The sequence below is a fragment of the Onychostruthus taczanowskii genome, unplaced genomic scaffold (genome assembly GCF_017590055.1).
Source record: "Onychostruthus taczanowskii isolate IOZ18803 unplaced genomic scaffold, ASM1759005v1 scaffold15, whole genome shotgun sequence".
Classification (NCBI taxonomy): domain Eukaryota; kingdom Metazoa; phylum Chordata; class Aves; order Passeriformes; family Passeridae; genus Onychostruthus; species Onychostruthus taczanowskii.
Genome location: NW_024498685.1, coordinates 11,527,160 through 11,546,624, shown reverse-complemented (window position 1 = coordinate 11,546,624; position 19,465 = coordinate 11,527,160). Strand labels below are relative to the sequence as shown.

General features: G+C 40.9%; 1 protein-coding gene across 1 annotated transcript in view; it reads right to left on the bottom strand.

Annotated features, from left to right (window-relative positions):
- The window catches only part of PTPRO (protein tyrosine phosphatase receptor type O), a 145,738-nt gene that overhangs the window by 20,333 nt on the left and 105,940 nt on the right, over positions 1-19,465 (bottom strand). Inside the window, exons 10-16 of the mRNA XM_041398668.1 lie at positions 19,339-19,450; positions 13,785-13,936; positions 11,112-11,232; positions 7,564-7,703; positions 4,853-4,985; positions 3,387-3,507; positions 1,621-1,689 (exon numbers count right to left, since the gene is read on the bottom strand). Of these exons, the coding sequence (XP_041254602.1) occupies positions 1,621-1,689; positions 3,387-3,507; positions 4,853-4,985; positions 7,564-7,703; positions 11,112-11,232; positions 13,785-13,936; positions 19,339-19,450 (848 nt within the window). The remainder of the gene's footprint in view (positions 1-1,620; positions 1,690-3,386; positions 3,508-4,852; positions 4,986-7,563; positions 7,704-11,111; positions 11,233-13,784; positions 13,937-19,338; positions 19,451-19,465) is intronic.

The window sequence follows — 19,465 nt, the reverse complement described above, 5'->3', positions numbered from 1 at the left end:
TGCCTCCAGTTACAAAAAGTTTTTTGGAGCTATTAAGCAGGAATGCTTTCATCAGTTTATATTTTTATAACTTAATTTATGCATGTATACATATATGCATATACACACACACATTCATACACATACTAAATCAAGCAACAAGAGCCTTCACTTTCACATCCAAACCTATTAATTCCCTTCCCCTTTAAAAAAAAAAAAAAAGAAAAAAAGAAAAAAAGAAAAAAGAGCCTTTTATGGTTTCAATAACATCTGTTGCTAGTTTAATAATTTCATTCAAGCTTGGCTATTTAATTAACATGAGTGTTTGATCTTCTGGCTTTTTTGCCATTAATATAGCCCAAGCAAGAGAAGCTGAGGGATGGCTTCATTTGTACTGCATACAGCTGGCTGCTATTAAAGCTAAACCAAGCAAGTGAAGCTTGCTTAATATCCAGTTAATTAGCAGCACAGTGAGATATTGACAAGATTTGCTGGGCTTGTTAGTTCAGTTTGCAGGCTTATTAGCAAAAGGCTTGTGGTGGTGCAGTGTCAATCCATTTAATCCCAGCCTGGCTGGCAGGCTGTGTCCTGTGAGGTCATGGAAAGCAGCTCCCTGTGCACCAACTTTTCTTTCCAGCTTCTCAGCTGTCAGCAAAGCTGGCCATGGGTGTAAAGGCATGGGTTTTTTTTCTCCTGACCTACTGGAATGGGGCTGGTGTCATGCTTTTAAGTGTCTGTGCTTGGACTTGCCTTGAAAGAGAAGAGGTTTTTGCAGAGATTGCTAACAGCAGAACAGTAAACCTCAGCTCTGTCATTACCCCTCATTTATTATCAAATAGGGATGGAAATGACCACACTGGTGCCAGTCAGGTCTAACAGCAGAACAGTAAACCTCAGCTCTGTCATTACCCCTCATTTATTATCAAAATAGGGATGGAAATGACCGCACTGGTGCCAGTCAGGCTCTCAGAGCCTTTTACTTCTATAAAAGCTAATCCTACAAATTTTCTTTGTTCAAATTCTTCTCTTCAGCTGATTGTGACAGAGATGATTTACAGTCCATAGCAGTGCCTGCAATTCTTGCAGGTGATTTTCTAGACTAGTAAGACACATTTAGGGTTTTTTTGTTGTTTTTTTTTTCAACAGTACTGAACATTAAGTTACAGTATATACCTGAGTTGGCTTGTCCTTGTCTTGTAATATAAGGAAATATTTATTAAAGGCACTGCATGAAGACAGTTGGTAATTAATTATCTACAAATAAGTTTACTCCTTGATGCAAATACATGGAAGTGTTAATGAATTTATAGACCAAGTTTCTACAGTTGTGTCATTTTAGGACATATGTCTGTAAGAGAAAGGAAAAAAAAATCCTCCCCAAACACATCTATGCAACTTGGCTGACATGCAGATACCTCATTGCCGACTATAAGTAGCAGATGACAGAATGCATGTCTTCAGTCATCATTCAAGAAATAAAATACATTAAAGGAATAAAATACAAAATTAACAAGCCTAGTAGTTTTATCCTAAAGAGGGACTGCAATGACATAAAAAATAAGCACTGTAAGATTATAGATAATATTTGCCAAAAAGCAGAGATGGGGAAAAAAACCCACAAGCTTTGCTTCAAACACTCACCAGTTATATGGGAGCTTTCCATCTCTCTCCAAAGATGCGAAATTCACAAAGGTCCCAGCCCCACACTCCCTGTTCCAGGAAGACCATTAGGTAAAAAGTTACTATTTTTGGATTCACAACACTTGCAAAGAGCTTGATTTAACAGAAAACTCCTGGAGCTGCAGGGAAGTGCTGAACACCCACATCTGTGACTAGGTCTGAGATAATCTGTAATGAACATAACTAAAACCCCTTAATGTGGTTGTCTAAAACCAATAAATGTTCAACACCACCTGAGATCAAGTTGCCTAAAAATGCTTCAAAAGAAGGAAATTCTCAAATAGACCTTATCTTCTGTCCAGATTTGTGCTTTCCATAGCATGGCACTGGCCTCAGTGCACAGCTTAAATATTTACCTTTCTACACTAAATATTCATTGTTCCCACTCTAAGGAGAAGTTGTTTAATTGTATCCTTTTTACAGGATAGGTAATTTGGAGTCATGAAAATAACAGTAGGGAAAAGCAAAAAAAAAATCCTGGATAACATTCTAGTAGTGTCCTTATCACAAGTCCATTATTTTCAGCTATGAATTATAAACTAACTTGACTGTTTTCTTGATTTAAGCAAATGCTTGCAGCATCTTTCTGGATTTATTTTTTTAAATTTCCTTCCAGGGTGTTCATCTTCTGTGGCTAGAAGCAGGGATGAAGAGAAAAAGCTTTGGGCTGGCTGCACAGTAATTAAATAGAAAAGAGAATTAATTTAGCTGGGATTTTCAGAGCCAGTTACATGCAAAAGGAACAAACCATATAATATTTTCTTAAAAAGATAACTTGAAACATATGTGTGATGTGGTCATCTATTACATGGAGTACACAGACAAGACAAAACACACAAAATCCAGCACCTGCTAGGTTGTTAAGTACAAGATTTTTTACATATTTTTCTACATGAAATCATTTCCTGTCTTGACACAGTACAGTAAATTAATATAAAATATATAGTTTATAAGAGGACAAAACTCTGTGACACATTCATAATTAGTAGGTAAACCAATTATGTATATATATACACACACACAGAGAATATACAGGGTTTGGGGAAACTTCCACAGCTCACACAGGCCACAAACAACGACCCCCATTAAAGTGAACTGTTGCAGGTAAGATTGCCTGAAAAAGGAAATTGAATTTCAATATTCAGGTACAAATGACTGGTGCAGAGAGGAAAATGGTGAGCGACTTTCTAGAAAATGTTATCTTTAGGTATAGAAAAAATCTCCCGTTCCAAACCATTATCAAAGACTTGCAAAGAACCTTGATGTCCTGTTCGTGCCCATTTGCCTCAGATCCTAATTGTCATTAATGTCCCTGGCACAACCCTTTTGTAATATGGGATTGCACTTGTGGACTCGATCCTGCAAAGCTCAAAATAAGACAAAGCTTGAGGCTTGTCAGTCAGGCCAAGAGTGAAAATAGACACAAGGAGAAGATGTGCTCAACAGTAGCACAACAACTCTTTTGGAGACACCCTGTTCACAAGCTCCTCAAGTAGCATCCACACAAAGCATTCTCAGTGAAACTATTGTCATGATGTTTGTCAGTGTCTCGTTGGGGTTTTTTCAGGTTTTTTTTTTTTTGTTGTTGTTTTCTTTTGGTTTTTTGTTTTGGTTTGGTTTTTTTGGTGGATTTTTGGTTGGGTTTTTTTTTGTTGTTGTTGTTTGTTTGGGTTTTTTTGCTTTGTTGGTTTTTTTTCTCTTTGCAATTAGCAGAAATCTGGACTTACCTGGCCATTTGTAGGTGTTTTCTCCTGAGGACAACAAGAGTGACCAGCAGCAGCCCAATCAGGAGGATGCTGAGGATGGCCAACACGGAGATTACCACGACATTGGGGTTCATCTCTGTGACTGTACATACAGAAAGTGGCTCTCAGTTATTCAGTTCAGAAGCACTGACATTTTTCCTTGGTTTTGTTTTTCCCTGAGTTTTGATAACATTATTTTTTTAAACTTATCTCAAAGAGCCTGGAGTGTTAGAGAAAGAAAAATCTACCACAGGAGATAAGGGGAGAGTTTGAGAAGCTATTGCTCTTAGAAAATTTCTTTGGGGAAATGCTTTCACTCTGGCATTTTTGTTAAACTTTAACATGTTCTGATTTATTATTTTTTTCCTCTTTAGCTGACATTTATAGCACAAGGGAAAACGGTGAAGGTAATACAAAATACAGATATTCATCATCATCTATGTCTCCAAAGCACATTTCCACTCTGAAGCTGTTCTTTAACAATAATCAATGTTTTTTCTGACCCAGAGGCAAAATAATAAACTGGGGATTTATAACATACTGGGTGGAAATTGCTTAATTACTCTGGAAAATGACATGCCCAGGGATCCTCCCTCAGGAGCCTTTTGGCTGTGACTGCTGCAGATCCTGCAGAGCCTTTCTTCTCTCTTACTTCTTTGCTGAATGCAGGAAGCCTTAAGAGGTTAAGAATGTGATTTTCCTCTTGTTTGGGCTTGGCTGAGAAAATATTTTTCTCCATAAATATCATCAAGCAGTTGCTGTTAGTATTGCCTGAACCTGATGTTTAGTATTGACACCACAAACTCCATCCCTGATTTCTAAAACCCAGTCCAGAACTGAGTTAATATTTTCCAAGTGGAGCCTTTTCTAAGGGCTTCCCAAAGCTGCTCCCCCATCCCATCCACACCTGGCAGCCTTTTCATGGCACAAACAACCCCTGGGGCCAGCATTACAAAGAGCAGCTTTAGAAAGCAAGGGGGGATGTGGCATTCACATTCTCTGAAAAAATCCCTTCGCCCAGGATTTTTCTCCTGGGAAGCTGAGAAGCCTCAGAGAAAAAGGAAAACAACTTTATCTCATTTGCTTCTCCTGTGTTTTGCTGCTTTGGAATGTGATTGGAGATTGTTTATCCAACAGGTGATTGTTTCATTGCATTCTGGTGTGAGTTGTTTTCACTCGTTGGCCAATGAGTGACAAGCTGTCTTGCATCTCTGGAGAGAGTCACAAGTTTTCATTTTCATCTTTTTAGCCTTCTGTAAGTATCCTTTCTGTATTCTTTAGTATAGTTTAGTACAGCATTCTTTAATATAGTATCTTAAAATAATAAATTATCCTTCTGAGAACATGGAGTCAGATTCATCATTCCTTCCTTCATTGCGGCACCCCTCAAATATAATAGGGGAACAGATGTATCTGGGTGAGGAAGAGAGCAGGGAAGTGCTGCTTACCCATGGTGGAAACTGCGATGAAGGTGGGGATGCTGGGGCTGTTGTGGCTGAAGGTGGTCACGCTGCAGTTGTAGGAAGTGGCAGGGGTCAGGCTGGAAATGGTCACAACGTGCGAGGAGACAGTGACAGGTTCCTGCAGACACACAGGGGAAAAACGCACAGGAGGAGTTTGTGTCTCCCGTGGATGCCAGAGCACAAATCTGTGTTCCATGCATCTGACAGGTAAAGTCGGGTCTGGTGGAAGAAATCAGCAATTTGAAACACAGGAAGGGCAACCAGGGCCTGCCCTTGACAGCAGGGAGATAGTCTGGCAGAAAAGGGGAGAGGAGCAGCGTGAATGCAGCTGCAAGGACACCCCAGAGCACTCCAGGGACCCCAGAGCCTTTGGGGGAAGGAAGGACATGTGCCCCAGAGTGGATTGGTCAGGCTCATGCTTGGTAGTGAAAAACACTGAGACCTCCAGGACATCCCAGAGGTGGACACAGCTCGTGAGCTCTGGTTTCTGAGCCACACAGGTAGGAGGAAAACCAAGTTATTTTTATTCAAAGAACAGTCAAGGCAGTCACAACCTCTGCCATGAATGAAATCACAATTCTGATTTGAATGCATGAAATCTCTGGCTCTGAGTCAGCCCCTCTGGATATGGAGACCTGTGAGCCCTTTTGAGTGGCCAAGGTAAAAAACAAAGCTAGAGCAAAGTCTTTTGCAATAGTTATGATCAAACACCCTACACCTCAGTTTTTCTAGCTGGCAGAAACTCTACATAACATATTTATACAACGTGTTCATTACTATGACCCTTGTGAAGACTTTTATGGATTTTAAATGCTGATAGAGCAAGAGAAAACAAACACAGCAAGAACACCACAGGCATTGACTTAAAGAAAGAGTTCCTTAAGGCTCTCTGTTTCCTGGACTGTCCAGCAGAACCAGGAGTGTGTTACAGGTGTAAAAACACTGAGACAGCGTTAAAAACACTGGGACACTGAGCCAGTGGTTCAGAAGGGAGAGAAGGAGAAGTTTCATGAATGAAGCCACTCCAGATGGGGAATGCAAGGTGCTGTAACAAGTCCCAAGCACTGGATATTTTCAAGAGCCTGTGGTCAGCCATGGTCTAACCCAAAGCTCCTGTTGCTGAGCAATTCTGAGGTACATTGTGCAGATGTACACATGAGTGTAAAGGAGGAGGCTTTTATTGCCTGAGCTGAAAGGAGGAGCCACACTTTGGCAATTGGACTTGGTTGGATGTTTCCATTTTCCCCTCGGGGAAATTTAAATTAGTCAGCTCAAATCCAAGATGTTCAAAATCAGAAAGCAGTCGCTTTTGACTTCACTGATTTAAAGATGCAGGAAAGGGACAAAAATGCTCATGTAATTAGCATGGAAAATCACAAAGAATTTTCACCAGCCAACTTGGAAAACATCCCTTTTTACAGCTCAGAAAGGAGCCCTTCCCAGTACTTCACGGAGACAGAAAAGAGAGTGGTGAATCTAATGAGGAGTGAGCTGACAATCCCTCCATTTTCCAGTGCCAGATGTTCCTGTCAGCAATGAGACACCCACTGAAGCATCTGCCAGCTGAAGCAGTCTTTTCCTGATGTTCTTAAAACAAATCTGCTCTGAACCGAAGTTGCAAATCCTCTGGTGCTTTCCTTGCCTGATCCCATCACTGTTTTGAATCTCATAAGTGTTGATAATGACTTCACAACCTTTGCTATTCAGGGTGAAAAAGGAGGAATCTAGAGGTGGAATCTAAATTATCCAAAACATTAAAGTGCATGTTCCTTTAGTCATTGTCTGTCTCAATTTTAAAAGAATATTAAATAATTCAGACTGATCTTCCATAGGATTAAAGAGTGTGCAGGTCTTTTCCATGTGTTAATCAGCAGTTCAAGTAGGTAATTTTTCACTTCTTTCTCAATGATTCACCCTCATGTGTCACAGTGCACATGAGAGAATAATGTTTTGTGCCATGTAATCAGAGTGATTCATTATACCATCAGCTAAAGCACAAAGTAAACTCACATGTTCAACAGTACTGAATGCCAAGGAATTAAAATTACTACTGCTCTCTGTTTTTCACTGAGCAGCATCACCTGTTTAAATACTATATATTTAAATTGTCCACTGAGCACAGATGACCTGACTGGACAGAGAGAAAAGGAGATTCATACGTGAGGCTCAGGAGGTGGGTCTTGAAGACAATACCCTGAGGTAAAAATAATATAAAATGCATGAGGAGCAGCCACATTTGCATAAAGGCAGTCTTGGAATAGCAAGGAAGCTCCTACTGAACTTCAGTTGACAGATCTCAAAGCTAGGAGTAAAGTGTTCCAGAAATAATTAGATACTGTATCAGAAATCTCATGGCATCTAAAGATGCCTATTTAGATGCCTATTTTCTCCATTCCTTATGAAGCTACCTGATCAATTTTCCCTTCTTGCTCATTGGCATTGCCTTAGTTTTGTGGCCTGTTAGGTTTTGCACAGTGTACCAAAGCCATTCCCACGTCCAGCCCATTCCACTGGCACTGCTGGATGCGCACAGTTTCTCTCCAGCCAGCCACATAACCTCATCAATAAGACAGAGGCCAACCTTAATGATGCAAAACAATGAAAATATTTTAGTATTTGAAGCTTGGCTTTAGTAGTTTAGCTTTTAAAAGTTTAATTCTGGGATGAAGAGTGGACACCAAAGGAGAGACACATACCTGGGCTTTTGTTTCCTGGCCAGACCCAGCCTGCTGGCAGTAGACTTCAAAGAAATCAGCTACTCCTTCTTCCACCCACAGCAGAGTCACAGAGGTCTGAGTCTTGTTGACAGCAAACAGTGATTTTGGAGGGGCTGGTTCTGGTGTAAGAGAAAAATCTCCTTTCATTAAGCTTATCTTTAAGTTTCCAGACAAGAGAGAAAAATGAAAAAATTGAAAGCAATGCCTGATGCCCTGCTATCTTTCATTTCCTTCAGATAAAGTCTACCAACGTAAATCCTCTCATGATGACAAACTACCACTGTAAAATGGGAAGATGATGAAGTGTGTTGGTTTTTCTTCTCTATTTAAACCGTTCTCTATTTGGACAGATGGATAATTACTTCACTTCCCTTTTCAGCAGAGCCCTTGTTTGAGGATGATCAGTGGATTCTATTAATAGAACAATGCTAGCAGGAACTCTTTCAGAGAAGATCACTGTCCACCTGTTAGCAACACATTTGGCCTCAGAGGGCTTTTCTTCACAAGGCTGCCCAGGAGAGTATAAAGAAGCAGCCTCCCACAAGAAAAGGCTGCCTAGGTTCCTTTAATTGCAGCAGAGAAAATATTTAAAATATTTAGCCAACTACCACTTGAATAAAAAAAAACCCAAACTTGTAAGTATTTTGTTTTGTTTTGGGGGGGTTTTTTGAGTTTGTTTTGGGTTTTGGGTTTTTTTGTTGTTGTTGTTTGGTTTGTTTGGTTTGCTTTTTTTTTTTGTTTTGATTTGGCTTTTTTTTTGTTTGTTTGTTTTTTTTTTCTCCTCTGGCTAGCATTTAAGGGCTACTGGATCTGTGTTGACTTCCATGGGTTCTAGGAATGCAGAGGTCCAGATCTCCAGAGGTTCTCAATGAATTATTTTGATTTTCATTGCTTTTGTGCTGGATGAAGTGACAATAGGCAAACAAACACATAAGTCTGTCAAGCGAGGGACAACCCTACGGCAAGAGTGACAGATTCAGGGTCTCCTGGGAGTGATGGCATCAGAAATGTTGTGAAACGTGGATGGAGATCTGCACTATCCTGTCCTCATGTCCAGTGGCCTTGGCTGCTGCCTGCAGGGCCATCTCCCTGCCCTGTGGAGGTCACCCCTCACTGTAACCACCTCCAAACCAACCTGGGAATGGAAAGCACAGAACAGTAGGGAAAATCTTGAGGATCAGGGTTGGAGCAAACAGCTCAAGAATAGTGCTGGTATGAGAGATACTTTTTCTCCTCAGTATTATTTAAACACCAATGCTTAATCCTGATATTCACCCTGATGATTTCACATGATGGGTACTGCAAATCCCTGGCTTTCCACACCTCAGGCCTCCTGGGCTCTTCTGCTTTGCCTTCAGAGACTGTAAAACTTGGGCTGTACATTTCTGGGTTCTTCTGCACAGCTTTCAGATCTCCTCTTCTGTGGATGTGTAATTAAAGCTGTAATTCTCAAACAATGGCCTGATTTCAGGATTCCGACACACTGCACACCATGGGTGATGCACAAGAACATTCTGGGTTGATTCTTTTTCCTTTCACAAAGAAATTGTTATCCTCATTCTGTGAGATGCTGTCACAGGAACCTTGGCACAAGGAACTTGGTCAAGAAGTTACAGACATTTTGGAGAGGTATCTGATCCTGAAACAATCAGATCTGTGCTCTGGGGTTGGTGTCTGCCCATGCCATGCCGGCATTATGGAAGGAGCTGGGAAGGGACTGAGGCACATTCACGTATGCCATGGGGCTTGCAGTGCACATCTTGTCCCAGAGCTGCACAGGAAAGTGTCCCTCTCCCATAATTACACACACATATCTGCTCTTGGACTCAGAAACACATTCTATTCCTCGCTCCAGGTAAAAAAATGGCCTCAATTAAAATAAAGAGTTTTGCATTTGGGCAGCGTCCCAAGCAAATCATCCTTTTGCTTCCAGCAAATGGCTTGATTTTTCTGCAGGTGGAAAGTTGCCAGGATGAAGCAAACATCGTGGAGGGAAGAACATTTGGCAGGAATTCTTAAGTGACTGCCAAGTGCTGAGTCGTCTATCACTTCGAGTCAGTTTCCACCACTGCTAATTACAACTCCCATTGCTCCCCTCTGAAGCAGAGAGAGGGGAAAACCTCTGGCAAAATATCCTCACTTTTGTCTATTCAAAGTTCAAACATCATAAAGGGGAAAAAAATAAAATCTAAATCCAGCAAAAAAACCCCACACCCAAAAGTCTAGAAGGAATTCATTGAAATGGAATTCATTCCACGTTCTCTTTGTTGACACTGAGGGGCAAAATACGCTAAAATATTTGAGCAGTGGTAGCAGGGGGTAATACTCACCCCCACATATTTACCCACTCAGTGGATGAACAAATACACACAGGTAACTGCACAGGCACAAGGCATGGAGAAAATATGGATATGGTTTGCACAGGGAAAAGAAAACTCAAGGAATTTGTCTGCTTCTTTCAAATATTGCCCTTGGTAAGAAGACCTGCAAGAACTTCAGATTGTTGTGTCTGTGCTGTTTGCCTCAGCACTGTGAGTAAGAATTCTGAGAAACATAAATGGAAGATGGTTGTTTTTTAGACCTCTAATCCCACTAGAAATTATAGAGTCCTTTAAATTAACTTCTCTCACAGTGAGTCACCAAAGGATTATTATTCATGTAGAGAGGATAATCCACTTTGAAATTACAAACTCTTCCCTCCCCACCTTCTCAGCAGAGCTAACACCTGTAAAAGCAGTTTGGCACACTTGGAAATTCCGGTGTTTTAGGTACCTAGGGCTCAACAACTCCACATACATTCAAAAGAGAACTAAAATTTCTTAAGGTACAATGGTGCAGTGTCCAGTCTTCCTCCAAAGTAAAGAAAGATATTAGGTAGAAAGTCATATTTGAAACTCTTACATTAAGGATCAAATGCTCGAGATTTCTTTTGTTTCTATGAGTATATTACATAAATTTATCTTAAAATGAAGCTGGGTTCTACATTCACAAATCTGACTATTTTTATAGAGAGTTCTATCATTAATTTGTATTTAAGGGTAAGTTTTTGGTGTTGAAAGACTTTGCAAATGTCCAGAGAAGGGGAGAGAGAAAAGAAGATCAAGTGGCAGAGAGGTGTAGAAATAGGCTTGTCAGAAAGGTAGAAAGGAAGGTTCTGCTTTTTACTGAAAAGTTCATCTGTGAAGCCTGAGTTGCCATCCTCAAACTCTACATGTGTTCAAGACCTTAGGCAAGCAACTATGAAGTTGACTTATTCTCTCAGCAAGGCACCAAGTGATTTCCACGCTCCTACTTCCACTTACAGTCACATTTTGCCACTTTTGCTCCTCTTGAGCAAAACCATTTTAGGAGAGTGGCTTCACACACCAGCACGAGACAATCTTCACAGCAAGCTGAGGTGAAAATTACAGCTTTGCAAGAGAAATGGGCTCAGAGGCACATAACTGAAATAAGGAAGGTGCTGACAGAGTCACTTTACAGTCAAATGAGTGGGGTGAGTTAATAACGTACAAACAAGCATTTCTTACCCAATTTCACAAGCTGGGGCAGGGAAGTATTGCTGCCCCTTTCAGTACAAGCAGTCACTGAGAGGTTGTAAATGTCCCCTGGAGGCAAGCTCAGCACTGCAGTCATCACATTGCGTGTTACCTGGACAATCAAGAGACACCAGCTTAAACACCACACAAACCATACCACTGCCTCCTAAAATAGACCTGGTAGCTCAAAACACCACAGAGAAATTCCTGTGCATCACAGCAGATGTCTTCTGTGTGCTGCAGGCTTGTGACATCGACCAGCTCACACCGATACCAACCACGAAACCAGATTAGCACAATGCAAAAAAAAGACATTTCTATGTGACCAGTGGAAATGTAAGGAAAAAAGAAATTCTCCCTCACACCACTGAGAGCATCTAGATTTCTCAAGTGGTGCAAAATGCTGAACAAGCCATGGACTTGAGTCTATTGCAATTTTAGAGGAATTTAAATCTGGTCAGAAACCTCAAAGAGCACACAATCAATGTGTAGGCAAGCCTTTATACATCCTACAGACCTGAAAATCAAATCCATCTGGGCAAGGCTAACACCTCTGGGAGACCTGTTACCTTGACAAGAGATCTCAGGGTCTGACTTCAATCATCTGCAAGTCTGAAACCAGATCCTAAACTGAGCTGAGTCTCAAAAGACTGAGAATAACTTCTTCTTTTTATTTTAGGGTAATCTTCTCCTTTCTCCAGAGTCATGGAGAAGGATGCAGAACTTGGAACACTGTTTTCACAGCACTTCTGGCCTATCTATAAAGGGCCCATCCAGGAATCTCATGCTGATTTTCAAAGGAACTTAATTGTCAGGCTGAAGCTTTCAGATGGAAGAGAAACTGACATTTCTGAATAAAGACCAATAGGGCTTTGCACATAATTTTCATCACTTCTCTAAAAACTGACAAACTTCTGGGAAATACACAGGGAGCAGGAAGAAAAAAATCAGCATTGGCTGACAGTGTTACCTACTTATTTCAATAACACCACAAGAAAAACAACCATATTAACAATCATAATAAAATCATATTATGATATTACAATATAAGATGAGTTTTAAAGGAAACAGTTCCTGGAAGTCACTAACAGAGCTCGGGGGAACAGGTGCCCTGATGCCTGCATGCATGTACCCATATTTATCCATATGAACAGAACCATGATAGTTAGTTATAAATAGGTAGGTTTTTGCAGGATTTTCCTAAAGAATACCCTCTGGGTTCCCTTGTCTTACAAGGAATATAAAGACAAACATTTGTAAAGACATCCCTAAAGCTTTAAAGTTTTATTTATAGATAGACTATATTGTAGGTACCCTCTACTTTTAATATCTTGTTTAATCTAAAATTACATATTCAATTTTGGGTTGAATTTATTTAAATTTTCATATTAAGTGTTTATTTTATATTTCTTTAATCTACAATTTTCTCATTGAGTGAAGTTGGATGGTAGAGAAATCAGATTTTTCCTGAAAGAATAATAAGCTTACAGAAAACATGACCTTTTGAAGGAAGAGAAGAGAGGTATATAATTGTGATTTTTTTATTTAATTGGATTGATAGAGTATTTTAATTGCAGGACAAAAATTAAAATCTAGTTTTCTTCCTTGTTTGGAGAGGTATATAATTGTGATTTTTTTAAATTGGATTGATAGAGTATTTTAATTGCAGGACAAAAATTAAAATGTTTTCTTCCTTGTTTCAAGTAAGGATCCAAATCCTAAAAGCTGCTGCTGGTCAGAAAGGTTATAAATTCTCCTCATCATATAATTAGATTCATGCTGCAACAACCTCCAGATGGGTGCAACTCTTGCAGCCACAAGGAATTCAATTCAAGTAAGGATCCAAATCCTAAAAGCTGCTGCTGCTCAGAAAGGTCACCAATTCTCCTCATCATATAATTAGATTCATGCTGCAACAACCTCCAGGTGGGTGCACTCTTGCAGCCACAAGGAATCTAACGAAAGCTGGGATGTTCCACACAAATCCACATGAAAATCAGTGATCAATTTGCAATTCTGCTGAAAATACACTTCAAATTTTCCAGATGTTCAAGAGAATGTACCTAGAGCACAGCTTAGCACCTAGCAAGTTTTCTAAGTGCACACATTCTGGGTGAAATCCTCATCCCATCAACGAGTGGAACTCGTATTCAAGCACAAAGTAAAGAACACAGAATTTATGAAGATAAAGTCACAAAATGGAAAGCGACAGTACTTGAACAAACAAAAACAACTCAGCCAGTAGATTACTCTGATTATCAATAAATTAAAATGGAAAATACCATATCTGTGTATAAGAATACTCTTTATATTTTACTGTCTGAAGCTAAGAAGTGTTTAAGCTCTTTTTAAATTATATACATGATCAACACCTTCACTGGATCACTACAGAAACACTTTGCCCTCTGGCTGTTTTGAGTGCTCAAGTCTTTCAGAGTGATCTATCCCTGGGAAATAACTTTTACTGGCTTCTACTACACTTGCTGGAACTTAGTAATACAAAGTTATCAGAGCTGTCAAAGTTTTTCTTAGTTACCAACTCAGGAAAACAAACCAACCAACAAAAACCCACCCAAAAAAAAAACAAAACAAACAAACAAAAAAAAAACAAACCAAAAAAACTAAAAGAATTGAACACCACCCACTTTCCACACTGATACTTACACTCTTCTTGATTTTTTTCTTTCCTTCTGCAACAACCATCCAGTGCAGCATCCTGGAATGAGAAAGGTCAGGGCCATCTCCTCCATAGGTCCAGGTGATGTACAGAAGGTGGTTGTAATACTCTACAGAGGTAATTTTGGGTGCCACAGGTGCTGAAGGAAGAAGACAAGGGTGTTACAGACAGGGTCTAACACGGCTGATTAGTAAATCCAGTGATAAACTTGTGCCAAAGGATGCTGTCATGAGGAGAATATCACAAAGCTAGGAGGAAAGGATCATTAAAACCATTTGAGCCCTAGCTGAAAGATATGAAAACCATTGTTTGACCTGGGAGATAATCAGAACAAAAATACGCTTATTTTTGCAGTCTTTCAGTCAAAAATAAGAAATCACAGCAGATAAAAATAATTTTTTGAGTCGCATTTGTAAGTCAAATTCACATTAAAAGCCTCAGATGTTGCTTCACTGTGTCACAGAACTGAAAAGATATAATAAATTGTTATATTGATAGGTTTTCCATAGGAAAAAAAAAAAAATCTTTTCATTGAGCTTGGATCTTTCTAGGAGGAAAAGTCCAAACCCTGCAGTTTTCCAAACAATTTTTGCATGAGAAATTATGACCACTCTTGTTCCCTGGGTGGAAGGGAGGGAAAAAGGGCCCCATCACAACCCTGTTAGGAGAGATTTTTTCTTCTGGAGCTGCCAGCAAGTCCTTGGCTCTCTCTGCAGCCCACATAACATAGAATCACTCCTGCTGGAAAGGGCCTTTAAGACTGAGACCAATCATTAATCCAGCACTGCCATGTCCACCACCAAACCATGTCCCTCAGCTCCACATCCACGTGTCTTTCCAACACCCCCAGGGACTGGGACACAGCCACCTTCCCTAGGCTCTCTCATCAGCTGTGACCTGCAGAAAGACAGCAGCCTCCAGAATAACCCTAAAACCCTCCAAAATAACACTAAAATTGGTGGTTAAGACGATGATTCCCTCTGGGGAATCTGCTCACCTTGATTGCCTGATTCAAGGCGCAGGAGCCCAGAGAAGAGTTAAGTTAACACTGAGTGGAGACCCAAAAGTGAAAATCTCAATCAGTGAAGATCTCAACCCCTTCCCAAGGAGATATGATTAGGATAATTTGGATACTACAGGGAAAGGAATGGATCTCTGTGCTTGGCTGATTTTGGAGGAGCAGAGTGGGGAAAATGGTGTGAACTGCCTGGTCTTCCTCTGCTCAAGCCCTGCAGTGTCCAGTGTGTTTGTGCCAGGGCAGGTCCGAGGAGCAGAGCCCTGGGTGCCAGGGAATGCAGGATGGCCTTGGAGCTTGGGTCTCTTGGAAAGGGCCACAAGATGTCACTGCTGCTTTCACGAAGTTTCCTTCCACTTTGCCATTGAGACTTGACTGAAGCAATCGCTGAGGAAGGCAGCAAATGCAATGCACAGAAAATTTAGGGCCATTTAGAAATGTTTAGTAAGACTATTCTCCCAAATTAATCTTGAAAATGTCCTTTTGTGCTGTTGAGGATATTTAGTATAAAATCCTTGAAGCAGTGTTCTTGTAATTTTTAAAGTTCCCAGCCCATCCCTGTGCATGGATCGTGTATTCCTTGCAGTTTAAGGCCATGAATGTCATACACAAATAATGATTTCCCCCTGCACTTTTTTATTGATGGTATGCTTCCATGACAGTGAATGTCCAGGATATGTCACATGAGACCAAGAGCCAGGGCTGGTGTGACCCACACCCCCAGCACAAGGTTCTGGGGAGCACAGGGAGGCTGTGGGAGTCACACCCTGCTGCTGACCTGGACCAGAGTGACAGCTGGAAGCATCCAGGGACCAACAGGCAGCACACGTGGTGGCAGTCAGCAGCACCCAGCCTGTCTTTCTCACTCCTTCTGCTTCTCCAAAGATAAAAGCATCCTCACTGCAAAAAGCAAATGCTGGTGGTCCAAAGAGCCCTGGCTCGTGGTTGTTTTAAATCCAGCTGTTTACAGCAGGTGGCATTAAAAACTCATTAGTCACCACAGCAACCCTGGCAGCGCCACCATCTCTTCCTGAGTAAAAAAACAGCGTGCAACTGCTGCTGCAGGAGCTGAGAGGACAAATGCTGCTTCTGAGAAGTCTCTTGGATCGCCCAAATCTCCTCTCTGTAGCTGTGGGAGAGAGCTCCATCTCATCATCCCAAGTCCTGCAGCTCAGTACAGCCCCAGCCTCCCCAGCAGCGGTGGGATCCTGCACCAGGGAATGTCTGCTCTGAGCTCCTGCAAGCTGCAGCCTCAAACTGCCAGCTGAGCCTTCTACTCTGATTTTGAAACTCAAGCTTATGCTCCAGGTGTGGAGGTTGGCTCTCCAGTTATACACAGAAGAACTGACGGATAAAATAAAATAAAAACGGACCTTGTCAAGCCTACAAAGCCTCCACTCCAGTATTTTTAAAATAGAGGGTTTTTTTGGTGGGCTTGTTTGTTTGTTTGTTTTAATTCCTGGCAACCTGTGCAGGAGAGGTGGCACTGCTTAAAATGATGGAGAAAGGGACCAAGTGCTCCATAAAACCACCTGCTCCCCCTCTGGGAGGGAAGAGGCTGAGGGTGAGAAAGAACTCTCAGTCCCCTGGTAGCTTAAAGTTGTGAAAAGGCAGCACCTGCTGGGGACAAACTTTTCAAACCTGCAGATCTGAGAAACTGGCAAGCCTCACAAGTCAGCCTGGCTGCAGTTCCTGGGCAAAGCTGAAGAGATTGCAAGTAATAAGGCAATCAGAGGACAGGAGTGCATTTAATGTCACATTCAGCGCTGACCATCTATTGGAAAGTGCTTGCAATTTGACCAAATCAGCTTTCTTTGTCAGGGCTCTTCACTTAAAATCACAGTGTGATTTTAATACCTCATTGCTATTCAACATTTCCATCAACACCTGAAAGGAAAAGCAGGGTTGATGAAATGAACCATGCCAGCAGCATGGCAACTGGCAGAGGAGGGCAGGATTTGGACAGGGCTCAGTTTGAAATCTTGCCCCCTGTGCTGGGCCTGCTCAAACAAAGTGAATTTCAAAGTGCCAGGTCTGTTGGAAAATAGCATGTAGACAACAAATTATCAATTCTGTCAGGAGCCATAAAACAGAAGTAAATCAACACAGACCTTCAGTGTGATGATGCAGGAAATGCAATCATTTAGATGCACACACAGGAGAGCTTTGAATAGGGAGCTGATTGTGCCTCTGTAAGAGTATTGAGCAGGCTGGTATTACACTTTCAGTTTTGATGTGCTTCAGTAAAGACAGAAAAAATTAGAGAGGCAGAGTGGGGAAAAAAACTAACATGGGAAAACATCTAAAAGTGAGAGCACCTGAAGAGTTCAATGGAAGCAATTTATTAACAGAAAAAGCAAACTAAATTCTGTATAGAGACTAAAAAAAAAAAGGCTTTGTGTCTTTTCAATCAGTAAGATAAAAGTGCAACAAATATCGTGTACCAGATATTAAAATGAGACAAATTCAGATCAGAAACAGGGGATATAAACCATTGATAATAAGAGAAATTAACCATTGATGCAACATTCTAGTTGGATATTTTCACTGAAGACCAGATGATGTTCCCTAAGAGAGGTTTTGCCGATCACAAATGAATGATGTTTAGAGATTTATCCATTTCTGATTTTGTCTGCATCTGCTGGTTAAGAAGTTGATAAATTTTTCATTTAGCAGCAGTAGCAATCTTTCCTGGCATCACACAGAGATCCAGATTGGTACTGATGACAGATTACATTTTAGAAGACCCTTGATGTCCCTCATTTCTGCTGCAGATTTTTGGAGATACAGTACTGAAGTGAGTGTCCCACTGCAACACTTCCACTCTAAAATGCTGAACCTGGTACCCAAATCAGTAGGAAAAGACATTTTTTTCCCTCATACAGCAACCAACCAGCTGGAAAATTGCTTCCTTACAGTGCTGCAGAAAAGCTGATTGATGCCAAAGGACAAGGAATATCCCTGGAGAACCCTCAGGAGGCTCTAATACACTGGAGGAATGCCAGAATTTGTCAGCAGAGCAGCCTGGGATCAGGTATCTCAGCATGGGAGGGTTTCTGTTGACTTCAAAGTTACAAAAAAAAGTTACAGATTTAACTGCTGCTGGCTTATCTCTCGTGGCTCTCTGGGGCACAGGCTCTGTGTAAATCATCATTTTAAATGGGTCTTATTCAGTAACTCTTCCAGGTACATTCTCTGACTCTCCCCAAACAGAAAATCTGGGACTAGGCTAGTGTCTGCTTTGGAGGGAGTGGCTGGGACATTGTACCCCGATTTTCCTTGTAATTGCATTCCTACAGATGGAAAAGAAGAGCAAGTCATCTCACAGTAAAACTGAATTATTTACTCATCTTCAGCAAGGTGAATTAAACAGCGACACTTGAAAGCAAAATGATTCAATGGAGAAACTCTGACTTTGGCCTAACCATCCTGGATGCTGGGAACACACGGCAAGGTGCTAACAGGACCTTTCTCATGCTGCTCCCTCTGTGGCTGATCTGTTGGACAAAAATAAAGATTCAAATCCAAAGAATCTGCCAAGAGATGCCAGAGTGTGTTAAATCCATGGCTGGTCCCAAGTGGAAGAGGAAAATCCCTGTGGTTGTGTCAGTTCACTCATCTCAGTGCTGTACAAGTGCTGCTCTGACCTGGGGATTAGTGGGAGGGTGATAAAGGAGGAAAAAACACTTGGAAATATTGAAGATAAATGAAAAAGTGTTTGATAATATTAAGAAACATAAGAATTCAGGTTTACTAATTTACCTATTAACTTCTCCATGTGACAAATGTATCGTGTGGTAAAAGTGGAGCAGGACCACTGGCCCTCAGTGGAGCTGAAGGAGAACTGCAACAGAGCAATCAAGCACTGTGCTTGGTGTAGGAAAAATTCATTTATATGTTCATTTCAAGCAGTCCTCAGAGGCTTAAAAATGAAATAGTAGAAAACCAAACACCAGAACAGACCGATGATAAAGGAGGAAAAAACACTTGGAAATATTGAAGATAAATGAAAAAGTGTTTGATAATATTAAGAAACATAAGAATTCAGGTTTACTAATTTACCTATTAACTTCTCCATGTGACAAATGTATGGTGTGGTAAAAGTGGAGCAGGACCACTGGCCCTCAGTGGAGCTGAAGGAGAACTGCAACAGAGCAATCAAGCACTGTGCTTGGTGTAGGAAAAATTCATTTATATTTTCATTTCAAGCAGTCCTCAGAGGCTTAAAAATGAAATAGTAGAAAACCAAACACCAGAACTGACCGAGCAAAAAAAACCCCCAAAAAACCCAAAACAAAAAACCAAAACCAAAACAACCCAAACAAACAAACACCCCCAAAAAATTAAAAAAAAAAACAACAAACCATAATGAAAAAAAAACAAAAAACCCACACATACAGAAGGAAAAAAAAAATTAGCTGAGAAATATTCTAAACTTGCAAGTATCTGTAGGTGAAACCAGCACCCAGGTCAGACTTGCTCAGTGACCCCAGGAGCACTCAGAGTGTTTTCAGCTGGCTGCTTACCTGTGATGAAGCTGATGGTGGAGCTGTCACAGCAGCTCAGCTCTGGGTCCCCCCAGGTGACCATGGTGACCCGGAAATTGTAGTACCAAGCAGGCAGCAGGTTGGCTATTCTCTGCAAAGGGACAAA